General features: G+C 43.7%; 1 protein-coding gene across 1 annotated transcript in view; it reads right to left on the minus strand.

The window, feature by feature from the left end:
• The window catches only part of LOC309564348 (pendrin-like), a gene marked incomplete at both ends in the record, with an annotated part of 119,701 nt that overhangs the window by 67,112 nt on the left and 37,893 nt on the right, over positions 1-14,696 (minus strand). Inside the window, 2 exons of the mRNA XM_082268974.1 lie at positions 9,393-9,637; positions 13,525-13,635. Of these exons, the coding sequence (XP_082125100.1) occupies positions 9,393-9,637; positions 13,525-13,635 (356 nt within the window). The remainder of the gene's footprint in view (positions 1-9,392; positions 9,638-13,524; positions 13,636-14,696) is intronic.

Consider the following 14,696-nt stretch of genomic DNA (forward strand, 5'->3'; position numbering starts at 1 on the left):
TATGTAAGTGTCCCTGCTTTTGTGTTCCATATCGCACCATTTGTTGAGTCTGCCAGTCCGGGACCAGTGAGTGGGAGTACCTGTTCCAATACATATTGTTTGGGCTCATGTGATCTCTGTTATGGGGATCAACTTAATCTGGTAAGCAGTGGTGTGATTGGAGTGCTTTTGGTGGCGGTTCTTCAATTCTGAGGCTATTCCATCTATCTTCAGTGTGAAGCTGTGTCTCAAGGACTACCTTTGGCTCATTCATTTGGGACTTTTATCAGGGTTTAGCGCCACAGTTATTGTTTTATTAAAGTGTATTGTTGCAGAGGCGTAACTAGAACCTTCAGATCCCCAGTGCAAGAAACCATGAAGGGACCCCCGGACCCCTACCCAGGACCCTTCCCTTCAAGCCTGGTTGTCTTTCCACTGATCCTGTGTCCCTTTACTATCGTTGTGGGGCCCTTTATTACGGTTCCGCAGCGGGACCTTTTCACATGTTCTGCAGTGGGCCCCCTTCCTGCCATCTTGGGGCCTCCCCATGGTGGTGGAATTCCAGGGCCCGGTCGCAAGTGTGACCCTTGCGATCCTGGAAGTTAACCCACTGGTGTCAGTCATTTTTATTTTTTGGTATTTTAATTGTATTATTTTTTATCATTCTATTTTATTTTTTTACAATGTCACTGACTATGACTCTGTCCATTCAGAAAAGGAAGGAGCTGGTAAATTACATATTTACCGACCCCTTCCTGGTTCTCTATTGGGACACATCCCCTGCAGCGGCCGGCAGGAGAGGGGAGGGAGGAAGCCGGCAGCACAATGGGGGGGGGGACCAGAGGAGCACACAGGGGCGAGACAGCAGAACACAAGTGAACTTGATAGGAGGGGCGGCGGGGGCAGCATACAGAGGAACCAATCTCCTCCACTTTCCTCCTAAAGCTACAGGAGGAAAAAGGAGGACAGTGATTTCTCTACATGCCCCCCCCCCTCCACATCCCGCCGCCCCTCCTATCCAGGTGTACAGGAGAGCCACCCTGGAGCATGGGGCCCGGTTGCAATTCCGATCCCTGCAACCCCTGTAGTAATGCCCCTGTATTGTTGCTGTATTGTCTCCCATTATATTGTAAAGCGCTGTGCAAACTGTTGGCACTATATAAATCCTGTATAATAAATAATAATAAGGCAAAAGCTTTTTTATTAATATACATAGATCATTCAAATTTCAAATAATGATAGAGTAACTTTTCCTCTATAGTAAATCCTCTTCTTTTTTTTCATTGCAGGCAAATAATGGATTCCAAGCAGAAGCAACATGTCCTCACTGAGTTTTTGACAAAGGAGGGGTGCAGGCTGTCCCAGAACCACAGAAGGCTACAGAATGTTTACGGAGATGACAGCCTTCTGCTGATGTCCCGCACTCCTCCTTTGTCAAGAACTCAATGACAGCATATTACTTCTGCTTGGAATCCATTACTATAAATCCTGTATAATAATAATAAGGCAAAAGTGGGCAAAGCTTTTTTATTAACTTATATAGGTCATTCAAATTTCAAATGTTGATAGAGTAACGTTTCCTCTATAGTACCTCCTCTTCTTTTTTTCATTGCAGGCAAGTAATGGATTGCAAGCAGAAGCAACATGCTGTCATTGAGTTCCCTGACAAAGAAGGGGTGCAGGCTGTCCCACAACTCTAGAAGGCTACAGAATGTTTACGGAGATGACACCATTGACAAGAGCAATGTCTTGTCATTGGTGACTCTTGCCAATGGTGCCATCTCCATAAACATTCTGTAGCCTTCTGCTGATGTCAGACAGCCTGCACCCCTCCTTTGTCAAGAACTAAATGACAGCACATTGCTTCTGCTTGGAATCCATTATTTATCTGCAATGAAAAAGAAAAAGAGTTACTATGTAGAGGAAGAATTACCAAAATGTGAAACTTAAATGACCTATGTAACCTAATAAAAAAAGTTATGCCCATTTTTACATTACAGGTACAGCCCTCAAATTGCATTCGAGGAAATTGGTTTCTTATGTTTTTGAAGCCCAAATGAAGCTTCCATGTTTATTACTGTAGCACAATTCCCAGCCGTTTTGCTGGATATGGGTCCCCCTGGGTTACCGCTAGCAACAACAGCACATTTTAGCATGTCCTCCAAGTGTGAGCACTGAGACAATGACCAGCCCAGTGTCTTTGTTTTTTTTGTATTTATTTGGTAAATTGGATGGGAGAAGGGATGAGTGGGATACTCCTGGAACTAAACTAGGCTCGTATGCCGGAGACACTTGAATACTGCTGTTTGGCGCTGACTTGACGCTGGCTGAACACCTATCAACACTGACTTGACGCTGGTTAACGCTGGCCGGATGCCTGTTAAAGCTGAATTGACTTGGCACTGCTTTCTGACTAAAGGAGTTCTCTTCAAGCTCCCCTAAGCACTCCTGCTGAGGTAGCTACTTGAATACACTGCTGCACTGCTGAACACAGGGCTTAGATACTGGCACCCCCTTTCTAAGCCACCACTACTGGCTAGCTGACTCCCGGATCCCTTTGACCTTCTGGAGTGGTCCCCGCTCTCAGGCAGACCCCTGGGCAGTTTCGAGTACTCACAACACTGTTTTTCCAGGAAACTTCTGCCCAGAAGCTCCACTCGGTCCACAGCATTCTGGATCCTTCCTGTAGCCCAGCTCAACCTTCGTTCTCTAGGCAAACCACCCAGGACACCCTCACTTGCTCTGACAGGAGGAGAGACAGCTGTCAGCCTCCTCCTGGGACTCTGCTTCCCGCCAAAGATGACCTGTCACATGCTCCCCTCAGACTTATATCTGATTCCAGGGTGCATTGCGGCAACCTCCGCCCACTGAGACAGCTATAAGCCTGGGTGCGCCATTGGCCAGGTTTCCTCCACTGTCCAATAAGAGCCCTCATTGGATACAGTGGGGAGACTCCCTAGACTCAACAGACCACACCTAGAAGCACATCACAGCCTAACTGAATGATTAGGCCCCCTTGATAAGCAGACAGGGCCAATATATATATATATATATATACTTTTCCTAGCACCTACCTAGGAGGGTGCTACATTACTATAGGGCAGTGATGGCGGACCTTGGCCCCCACATGTTTTGGACTACATTTCCCATGATGCTTAACTACACTGCAGAGTGCTTTTACAGGCTTTTGAGCTTTTATTTCAGTTTGAAGAAGCTTGTGCTTTTTTTTGTTGCGCTTCTTGAAGCTCCTTTGTGCTTATGTGAGCTTTTTTGAGCATACAGGTTTTTTTTTTCACAAATCCCCCTAGATAGTATTTTTTTAACCACTGTATACACAAAACAAAAAGGGGGAACAACGTTTTTGAGCTTTTTTGAGCTCTTTTGAGCTTTTTTTGAGCTCTTTGGGACAATAGCTCCTCTCAAAAATGCGAGTTTGGTGGGGGTTTTTTTCTGCCTGTAGGAGCATATGCCTGAAAACACCTGAAAAAGCCATATTGTGCATGGACACATTGGCTAACATGGAGGGGAGTTTCCTGACACAAGCATGACAGCATACACGTATGTGTTGGCTCCGTTCCTCACCCAATCAGGACTGGTTATACTAGATAAATGAGTCGCCTCCCCTAAGGCATTCTCTTTTTGTTCCTCAAATGCTCAACCGGTTATTACTAGGGAAGAAAATGTATTTTTATTTTTGCCCTCACCTTGCCGGGTTTATCTGGCCAGCCGCACAGGTTTAGCCTTTCCTGTGTCTAAGTTTCCTCCGTTCGGATGTAAATCGCCTATTTGATAGAAGCCTTCCCCAGCTCCAGGCACTGAGGATAGGATACTGGTCTCTGGGAACAAGTAAGTAAACTCTCCGGCATCATGGGTCTTTCTTTCCCTCCTTCCTGGCTCTCCATTGCTGTGTAGGTTCCTTTGAGGCTCTGGGGTCCATACGCTGTTTTTGCTAAAATCCAGCTGAAACAGCAGAAGGGGTGACAGGCAGGACAGCTGCCCTTTTCCAAAATGGCGCCTGGCGACTTCCGTCGGAAGTACTCAGCCTACCTGACCCAAGATGGCGCCCAGCGGACGTCCAATTGGTGGAGGTGTACCAAGATGGCACCGGGTGACTTCCGGCTCCATCGTTTACTGTCTCCACCGTTTACATGCAGAGGTGGAGATAGTTTGCTTAGTACAACCTCTTGTTAAAAGATTCCTAAAGGCATACCATGAGCTCTCCCAGAGACTATCCACACAATATAAAGTGAGGGTCAGGTAAGTAGGTATTAGTAAGTAGGTATAGAAAGAAGCCATTCTATGGCAGCAAGCCACTCAAAGGCCTGCCAGGAAGGTCGGCAAGAAATGATGAACACACAGGCTGAGGAAGGGGTAGAAGATCAATGCTTGGGCTGTGGTCTACAGGCCTTATCTAAGAAAATATTATGCCGGTCGTGCCTGCTGGAAGCAGCCACAGATAAGGAAGCAGAAAAGGCAGACATTATCTCCCTAATTAAACAAACGGTTAAAGATTCCCTACAGAAGATGGCGGACAAAACCAGCTAACCAGAGGCAGCGGGAGCCAGCCCACTATTAGCCCAAAGAAGCTCTTTAAGAGAACCATCACCGGGATCGGGCTCCGGAGATGAGTCCCCCATGGAGGAGGAGTTGCTTTCAGGTTTTGACTTCACCTTAGGGCAACCCCCTAGTAAAAGCAATAAGAGAAGTTCTTGAATGGGAGGAGGAGGTCACACAATCCACGAAAACTAGAAAGTATTACTCACAATTGAAAGGTCTGTACACTAATTTCCTTTGATTGAAGAGGTGAAGGATATTATTTATGATGAATGGAAGAAGACGGACAAAAAGCCGTCCTTATCCAACAGGTTTGAGAAGATGTATCCTTTCAAGGAAGAGGAGGTCCATGCACTGGAGGAGCCTCCATTAGTGGTTGCAGCTGTCATTAGATTGGCCAGACATGTCACGCTACCCATGAATGATGCAGTCTCCTTTAAGGATGCCTCAGAAAGAAAAACAGACTTAGAACTGAAGAAGATATATGCGTATGCAGGAAATGCCTGCAAGTCTTCACTGGCACTGACATCAGTGGCCAAGGCAATAACAATATGGGCAGAAGGTATGGAAGCAGAACTATCCACAGAGACTGGAAATGTCTCAGTACTGAAAATTCTTAACGAGATCAAACTGGCAGGCGATTTTGTAGGTGAAGCAGCAATCTACACACTGCAGTGCTCAGCCAGAGTAATGTTTTAATCAGGAATGGCGAGAAGGGCATTATGGCTTAAGCCATGGACAGCGGATACTTCATCAAAAGCCAATTGGTGCCGTATTCCCTTTGGCAGGGCAGCCTTGCTTGGCAGCAAATTGGGAACCGCCATTTCAAAGATGACAGGGGGAAAGTCAGGATTGATTCCCCAGGATTTGAGACCCAGATGCCAGCGCCAGCCAGAAAGGAGACAATTCATGGGCAAGATAAGGGACACAAAACCCTTTAAAACAATGAAAGATACCAAGAGAGGGTGGAAGAACCCTCAGACGGTGGTAGCTCGGTTAAACAAACCACGTAAGAATACGACACAGAAGCCCTTTTGAAGGTCCCTCTGTCTAGACTGGTCCGGTTTGTACCCGATCAGGCCAATTCCTGCCAGCCTGGACAGAGCAAATCAAGGACCCTTGGTTTATAAAGATAATATGGGAAGGTCCTCACTGGAAGTTTGTGGATCCATCGTATATTACCCACTTTACCCATACAAAACTCCCTCAGTGTCGACGGAAGGTACAAATAATATTCCAATATTTCCAATCGCTCCTACAGAAAAGGGCCATAGAACCAGTCCCTTTACAAGAAACATATCATGGATTATATTCTCCTCTTTTCAAAGTAGGGAAAAAAACAGGCGATCTAAGGCCAGTATTAGACCTTCGGAAATTGAACAAATACATCCAGGTGCAGAGCTTCCGAATGGAATCACTGCAGTCAGTCGTGCAAGCCATCGGACAGCGGGAGCGGATGTTATTTTTAGATTTGAAAGATGCCTACTTACATATCCCAGTTCATCAAAAATGTCACAAATATTTACGCTTTGCAATAATGGAATACCATTTTAGATTCACCTGCCTACCATTTGGCCAGTCAACGTCACCGAGAATATTCTGCTACTCCCAGTCATAGCCACGTTACGCAAACAAGGTCTACAAGTGTTCCACTATTTGGACGATGTCCTTCTAGTGGCCCAGAATCCGCAAGTCCTGAGAAAACACCAGGAGATTCTGGTCCAAACTCTACTGAACCTAGGGTGGATTATCAACTGCAAAAGAGTCAACCAGTACCCACGCAGAGAATGCTGTTTTTTGGGGGCAATACTGGACACCTCTAGGAGCACAGTGGAACTCCCCCAGAGAAGGCAACTGTGCTTGTCGCTCAAGTACACAAAATATCGACACTCTCGTACCTCACTGCCTCTCAATGCCTCAGACTCCTAGGATCGCTAGTGGCTACCATACCCATGGCGAAGTGGGCTCACTGGCGGAGGATGACTTTCCAGATGGAATCCTCAGACAATGGAAGAGCCGCTCCACAAGTCAACAGATCAGACTATCACCAGCAATGAAGCATTCCCTCAAATGGTGGAAGAAACCAGCCAATTTAATTAAAGTGGTAACCTGTAAAGGCTTTTAATAATGTACATAGTTTGTTGCCGCTGCATGGGCGTGCACAATTTTAAAGCATGTCATGTACTTGGCATAAGATCATATTTTATATTTTACCAAACAATTGGGCAATATAGAGTGTATTTGCACATTACATTTTAAAGAAAAGTGGGGTTTTTTTTCGCAAAAAAATTGCGTTTGGAAAATCTCTGTGCAGATACCGTGTAAAAAAAAAATTGTAACACCCAACATTTTGTTCTGTATAACCTCTGCTTTAAAAATATATAATGTTTGGGGTTGAAAGTCATTTTTTATTAAAAACAAAAATCATTTTTTCATGTAAACAAAAAGTCACAGAAAAGGCTTGGTCTTCAAGTGGTTAGAAGAGTGGGTGATGTGTGGCATAACCTTCCAATATTGGGCATAAAATGCCAGGACAGTTCAAACACCCCCAAAATGACCCCTTTTTGGAAAGTAGACACCCAAGCGATTTGCTAAGAGGCATGTTAAGTCCATGGAATATTTTATATTTTGCCACACGTTTTGGGAAAATTACAATATTTTTTCTTTTTTTTTTTTACACAAAGTTGTCTTGTCACTAAATGATATATTGCTAGCACATGACATGGGTATATGTGAAATGACACCCCAAAATACATTCTGCTGCTTCTCCTGAGTACAGGGATACCACATGGGAGCCTAGCTGTATATGGGACCCCAAAACCCAATCACCGCCTTCAGGTTTTCTAGGGGCGTAAATTGCTCATATAACTTCTTCACTACCCATCACAGTTTGGGAGGCCCTGAAATGTCAATATAACACAACCCCCCCCTTCCCAAATGACCCCATTTTGCAAAGTAGACACTCCAAGCTATTTGCTGAGAGGCATGTTGAATTCATGAGATATTTCTTATTTTGCCACATGTTTCGGGAAGATTTTTTTTTTTAAATAAAGTTGTCACTTAAATGATATATTGCTTAAACATGTGTAGCACCCTCCTAGATAGGTGCTAGGCAGGAAGAATAGTTGGCTCTGCCTGCTTAACAGGGGAGTAGCAGGTAAATCATAGTCTGCTCCCATCTGCTTGTCGGGGAGCCTGATCAGTAGTTAGGCCTATTACATGTGCTCAGGGTGTGATTCATCTGGGCTGAGGGAGTGTCCCCACTGTATCCAATAGGGGAGCCTGTTGGACAGTGGAGGAAACCCAACCAGTGACACACAGGCTTTTATTACTATCCCAGTGGGTTGACACAAACTGTGGTGCATCCTGGGATATGTTATAAAAGCCAGGAGCACATGTAACAGGGGGGCTTTGGGCAGGAAGCCAGGTCCCAAGAGGAGGGTGACGGCTGTCTCTCCTCCTGTCTGTTGTGGAAGGTGGTCAAAGGTGGTCGGCCTAGTGAGCCAAGAGTGTGGTGCTGAGCCAGGAGGTCCAGGAAGCTGACAAGTGGAGTTGGAGGCAGAGCAACCTTGGGAAAAACAGTGTCTGTGGGCAGACCCCTGGCAACCTACCGGGAAGGTTGCCAGGGGTCTGCCCAGGAAAGGGGACCACTCCAGTGGAGAGTCAGTGGACAGGTGTCAGTGCACACAGCAAGTGAGAAAGGGGGTGCCAAGTTAGAACCCTGAAGAATAACTCAAATAGGATCGATCACATTATCTATCTTCACTTCTGTGGCAATGTGAAGCAGCTGCCTTGCCACACACTACAGCTAGTTGTCCTCAAGATCGTGCATAGTTCATAGTTGGAGTATCCCACTCATCCCTTCTTCCATCCCAGTTCCAAACGAAAACACAAAAAATCAACATACCCTGGATTGATTGTTGACTGAGCCAAGGACTTTCAATGCTAATTTTCTGCTATCAGTTGCTAAGAGTAACCCAGGGGAATCCAGAAGTTGCAATACTCAGCAGTCCTCTAGGGGCAGTGCTACATATGCCAAAGCTATATATGAAACGACACCCCAAAATACATTCTGCTGCTTCCCCTAAATACGGGGATACCACATGTGTGAGACTTTTTGGCAGTCTAGCCGTGTAGCCGTTTGGGAGCCTAGCTGTGTGCGGGACCCCGAAAGCTAATCACCGCTTTCAGGTTTTCTAAGGGCGTAAATTGCTTATTTTACTTCCTCACTACCTATCACAGTTTCGGAGGCCATGAAATGTCAAGATAGCACAAAGCCCCCCAAATGACCCCTTTTCGGAAAGTAGAAACCCCAGGGTATTTGCTAAGATGCATGGTATAATTTTCCTTCTACTTCACAAATATGTGCCACTTTGTGTTGGTCACATAAAACCCCAACAAAATACATTTACGTTTTTGGTTGTAACATGGCAATATGTAGAAAATTTCAAGGGGTATGAATACTTTTTTAAAGCACTGTACAGATCAGCCAAGAAGTAGTTTCATGTTTCTTAAACTTTTATGAGCCTTTTGACCCTTTTCAGTATGCCCTGCACCCCCTTTAGTTCTCTTGCTGATGGCTAGAATTTTGAAAAAAAAAACAAAAGCATTCACACTTGAAGATTTAGGCACTGGCCCTCAAATACTATTATAGTAACTACAGTCCTAACCTCGCTGCCGCACATTAATAAAAAAAAAAAAATAAAAAAAAAATCAAATCAAGACTAATCCATTTATGCTGGGAATGCAAACGGTATAAAGCATGCCCCAAAGTGAATCGCAGGACTGTTTTGGCCAAATCACATTAGCGAATGTGAGTGTGACTGTGATTAGTTTGAAAGTTTTGTCAGACACTTTACCTGTATAATTCCAATAAGGAAGCAGAGCGTTCCAGATATTAACACCCTGTACTGATTCATTCTTTCAGTGTCTATATCTGCGCTTGCTGTGGTTGCTATGCTTTCCGTGCTTGCCGTGCTTGCCGTAATGTCTGTGCCGTTTGTGATGCTTGAAACCGTTGATGTGATACCCTTTTTAAAGTCAGACTCTGGGGCCATCTGAAGAACCACCGCACCAACCATCAAACTGACCACTGGGAATGGTCCTGTTGAAATATTAAAGAAAGAAAATTTAATATTTTTGCATTACCCCAATTCAAAAGAGATCAACTGTATGCGCACAAAAAAATATTTTTAATCAGTTCTGGACCGGATTTGCCCCCTTAATGACCAGGCCATTTTTTGCGAAGCTCATGGTTTATTTGCGTTCACAAGTCATCAGAACCCCTGGTCTACAGGCTTGGATTACCACTATTGCTCAGTGCAAAGTCATGATCTACCAGCGGCGTCTTTATGCTGACTATATTTAGACACCTGCCTGTATATGGTTATCTGATCTATCCAAGAAATACAGTTGGGCATTTTATACAGGGACCTGTGTCTGAGACACCTTTGGACCACCTCTCCACACCTACCTTTGAGGTTCCATCCTGGTCTGTTTTTCCATCTACCCACTTTTTCGGATCCCTACTCCACCCTCATGGTCAGCTAACCTACATATGAAAAATTATTTATGTATATGAGTTCCCATATTCACACCCCTGACGAAGGGTATTTCCCGTAACGAGTAGGGTGTCTACTGGAAACCAACGCTTCATTATCTTTGCATGATCATGACATGTTTTTATACCCTATTATTATATTTTCTATGTATATGTTATCACTGTGACTTTTAATGTGTTATATTAACCGCTTGCCGACCGCCGCACGACTATTTACTGCGGCGGTCAGCCCCTCACAGGCAAAGTGACGTAGTACTACGTCGCTCGCCTGTAAGGCTCTAGGGGGTGAGTGCGCGCCGCCGGAGGCGCGCTCCCGCCCCCGCTCATTCCCTAAGCAGTCCGCGCGAGTGACCGGCGGACCCAAAGTCCGCCGGTCACTCGCAATCTCCCCGTGGAGAGGGAGAAAGGCAGGCGGCTAATGTAAACAAAGCCGCCTGTCATTCTCCCCTGTGTAATAACAGAGGTCATACGGTCCTGCTATGTAGGATCGTATGTCTCTGTCGTTACACCACTAACCACACCCCTTTACAGTTAGAAGCACGCCCCTAGGGACACACTTAACCCCTTGATCACTAATAAAGTTAACCCCTTCCCTGCCAGTGTCATTTTTACAGTAACAGTGCATATGTATAGCACTGATTACTGTAGTAATGTCACTGGTAACCCCAAAAGTGTCAAAAATGTCAGTCAAGGGTCCGATCTGTCCGCCGCAATGTCGCAGTCCCGCAAAAAGAAAATCGCAGATCGCCACCATTACCCGTTAAAAAAAAAAAAAACACCAAAAATGACAGAAATCTTTCCCTTAGTTAATAAATTTTGCGCAAACCAATCAAAATACGCTTATTGCGATTTTTTTTTACCAAACATATGTAGCAGAAAACAAATTGGCCAAAAATGTTAAAAAAAATTGATTTTTACATTTTTTGGGGGGAATTTCATATAAAAAAATGTGAAAAATATTGTTATTTTTTAAAAATTTACACTTTTTTTTGTTTATAGCGCAAAAAGTAAAAATCGCACAGGTGATCAAATACCACCAAAAGAAAGCTCTGTTTGTGGGAAAAAAAGGACGTAAATTTAATTTGGGTACAGCATCGCACGACCGCGCAATTGTCCGTTAAAGTCACGCAGTGCCGAATCGCAAAATAGGGCCTGGTCAGGAAGGGGGTAAAATCTTCCGGGGCTTACGTGGTTAAAATGTATAATATTTATTATAAGCAGGCTAATAAAGGTGCCCATGGATGTAGGAGGGCATTTGAACATGAGGGCCCAATCTGACTGTCCTTAGGATATTCTGGCAACCTGACCATACACATGTATGCTTGGCTTAACAGCCAAGGACCCATGATGCATGGCAAATTGGGATGATTTGTGGTAAAACCAAAACCAGCTGACCTACCAACCAATAAACTAGGCCTTGTCAACAATTTTATTCTTAAACTTAAGAGGAAAATAAAAAAAAAATAATAATATATGCTGTGCCCCAGTGTTATATGACCCCCCGTCCTTATATTGGCCCTTATGTCTTTCAGGACCAGATTGGTGCCTCTGATGCAGAGTCAAATCCAAGGGGCTCCATTCTCTAAGTGCAAACATTTTTTGCCTCTAAAAATGAATACACCAAAGGGTTTTTGGGTAACATGCCAGTTGGTTGTGAGAAACACCATGGGTTTTGAGTAGACACATACTTAAGCGTTTATCATCTGTGTGTGGGCAGGTTGTGTTAACGCTGATTGTACGTTAGCGGCTGGCCCAGGCTGGGGTATAGGATTAAGTTGTGGACACTCAGTTCTGGAGCTTTTTGGTCCCAGCCAGCCCACCTGTGGTATAAATAAGGGGGAAGGCTAAGGTCCAGGGCTCACACCTTTTCCCACTCGTGGCACGACTCATGGTCTTGGGACTGCTGCGCCTTGCAGTCAGGTGAAGGCACCAGGGGGGCTCTGGAGGACATCCAAGCCATGGAGAGCACCAGCATGGACTACCATCTTACAGAGGTATGCTTGGGCAGCCACATAGCAATAGTTAGGGATAGGTAATGGACTTGTTCATATTGGACTGTAATTTGAATGTCTCTTCAGTAAAGTTATATTAACTGTTCCAAGCCTGGTCTGAAGTTGTTCAAAGGGGTGCATGTTGGCTCTAACGTATCTAAAGAACCAGGGACTGTAAAGTACAAAGGGGTATGAAGTAACACGGTTACCAAAGTGTTAACTCAGAAAGACAAGGAAGAAAGATGCCGTTGCTAAGAGTAACCAAGCACAAGTTTAATACACAAAGCAACCAGTCATTAAGCATGGTACCAGGTAAGGTGACAGGTCCAGGTAGCAAGGGGGTTGTTGTCTGGCTCCTTCCCTAGCAGTCAGTATCCAGTAGCAACTGGAACCGAACCCGTGTTATGGAGACTAGTGACCTGGTCACATAGGTACGGGAAATTAGGGAGTTAATATTGATCATGCATGAGGTCTGCGCATGTGCTCCATGGGACCCCATTCTATTCTACTAGAGGTACACTGGACTGGTTTAGTGGGCACAGGTTCAGCATGTCCCTCCTAATGCAACATCTACTAAAGTTACAGTGTGTAGTGAGATGGGAAAAGACACTTTTCAGAGGAACTCTGTATGTTATACTATTGCACACAGTGAAGGCTCATCTCTAATTTGGGGTACTGCCTTACCAGGCACTAAATGGGCTTTTCGCAAAAGGTACCCCCACGTGCAGGGCGAGTAGGCCCCGCGCAAATGTGAAAAAATGATTCTTCTCAGAAGAAATCCTTAAGGCTCAAAGATTTGTCCTTGTAAATGCTTTTCCCATTAAACTTCTTTTGCATATTTTTAATAAGCAGACGGGTCAGGAGGAAAACGGTACAGGGAGACTCTGTTAGGATGATCCGGACACCAGTAGTTGCTCTTAAAAAACTCTTCACCTTTATTCAAAAACAACAATACACAACCGCAGATAAGATCAGTTGATACGTTTCAGCCTATAAGGCCTTTGTCATAACTGTTATGACTAAGGCCTTATAGGTTGAAACACGTCAACTGATCTTATCTGCAGTTGTGTACTGTGGTTTTTGAATAAAGGTGAAGATTTTTTAGGAGCAAGTACTGGTGTGTGGATCATCTTTCTATATATGTACTCAGTGAAACGGCTGTGGATCAGGAGCTCTTTCATCGGTGTGTTATATGGGTAGCAGCACTGTTGTATCTGTTTGCATTTTAGACTCTGTTAGGACCATTTAACTTAGGAAGAACAAAAGCAACTGGGTGATTTTTTTGATCTTGTCTGATCACTATTTCCCCATGGGTAGCTGGGTAGCAAGCATCTGCCTACCACCATTGGGCCATTGCGTAATCCAGCCAAGAACAGAAGTATTCAACAAAACTCATTCAATCCTTGAGTTGTTTTACATTTACCAAGCTGATTTACTCACCAATGGAAAGATGTCTAGATGTTCCTAAGAATGTGTAAATTATTACAGGGAAGAAGGATGAGTAAAGACCATATCCTACAGGAACTGCAGCCAGTAACGCGAAAGACAAACCTGGAATAAAAAAAAAAATGGTGTTTTTCAAATTAGAATTAAGGCAGCATATGTGATGTTTTAAAAATATTTTTTCAGTTTTCATATGTGACCAGTTGAAATAATCTTTGATTTACCAGTAAAAATTTATTACAGGGAGTATCCATCACATCCAGCTCTTAGAACGTTATGGGTTTTCCAAAGAGGGAGTGCAGTAAAAGCTATTTTTGGTTGCGACCACCTCTAATGTCTACATACTGTTGCAATTGTATTGCATTGTACTGTTAAAGCTAACTTTAGCTTACATAGAAAAAAAAAAAATCCCTATAGGATTAGTGACCTAACTTATCTGTAATAAAGTATGTCCCACATTGTGCAGGCAGCTGGATCCTATACAAATCTTCTGTGCAGTGATGACAGATCCTTTACCTGCTGCTGAACCAAAGCAGTTAATAGCTCAGAATCTTCTGTGAAGCTACAGAGAACAAGCTCCTGACGGGGATCTGCCCCCTCCTCTATTGGTAAAAGTTGTTTCGTAGTGTACACTGCATGTAACAGATTGGGGGGGGGGGGCATATAGATATTAAAAAAAGTAAATAAAGATTGCAATTGCAATATTAAGGCTTGATATGTTTGATATCCATTTACTTGACACAACCCCATATTTTATATTTTACAAAAAATTGGGTAGTATATTGTGTTTGATGTAAAAAAAATGCATTTTGTTCCTGAAAATATGCGTTTGATAAATAGTTGCACAAATATCGTGTGTCATAAAAAAAAATGCATCTACCACCATTTTATTCTCCAGGGTCTCTGATTTCAGAAAATATAGTTTGTTTGAAGGTTTTAAAGACTTTGAGCAAAAAAAAAAAATGCACATTTTAACGTGTGCAAAAAATGAAAAAATAGTTTAGTTGTAGTTTAGTTGTCTAAATTTTTAGACAGTTTGTTCCAAAGACCACTTTTCACCATGACACTCCATGCCAAAATGGTGCAAAAAAAAAAACAAAAAAAATGTAGTGAAAAACTTTGTGGGAAAATTTTGGACATGACTACTTCTCATCAATGACAGTATCCGA

This window comes from Pelophylax lessonae (assembly GCF_965119305.1).
Source record: "Pelophylax lessonae genome assembly, chromosome: 9".
Classification (NCBI taxonomy): Eukaryota; Metazoa; Chordata; class Amphibia; order Anura; family Ranidae; genus Pelophylax; species Pelophylax lessonae.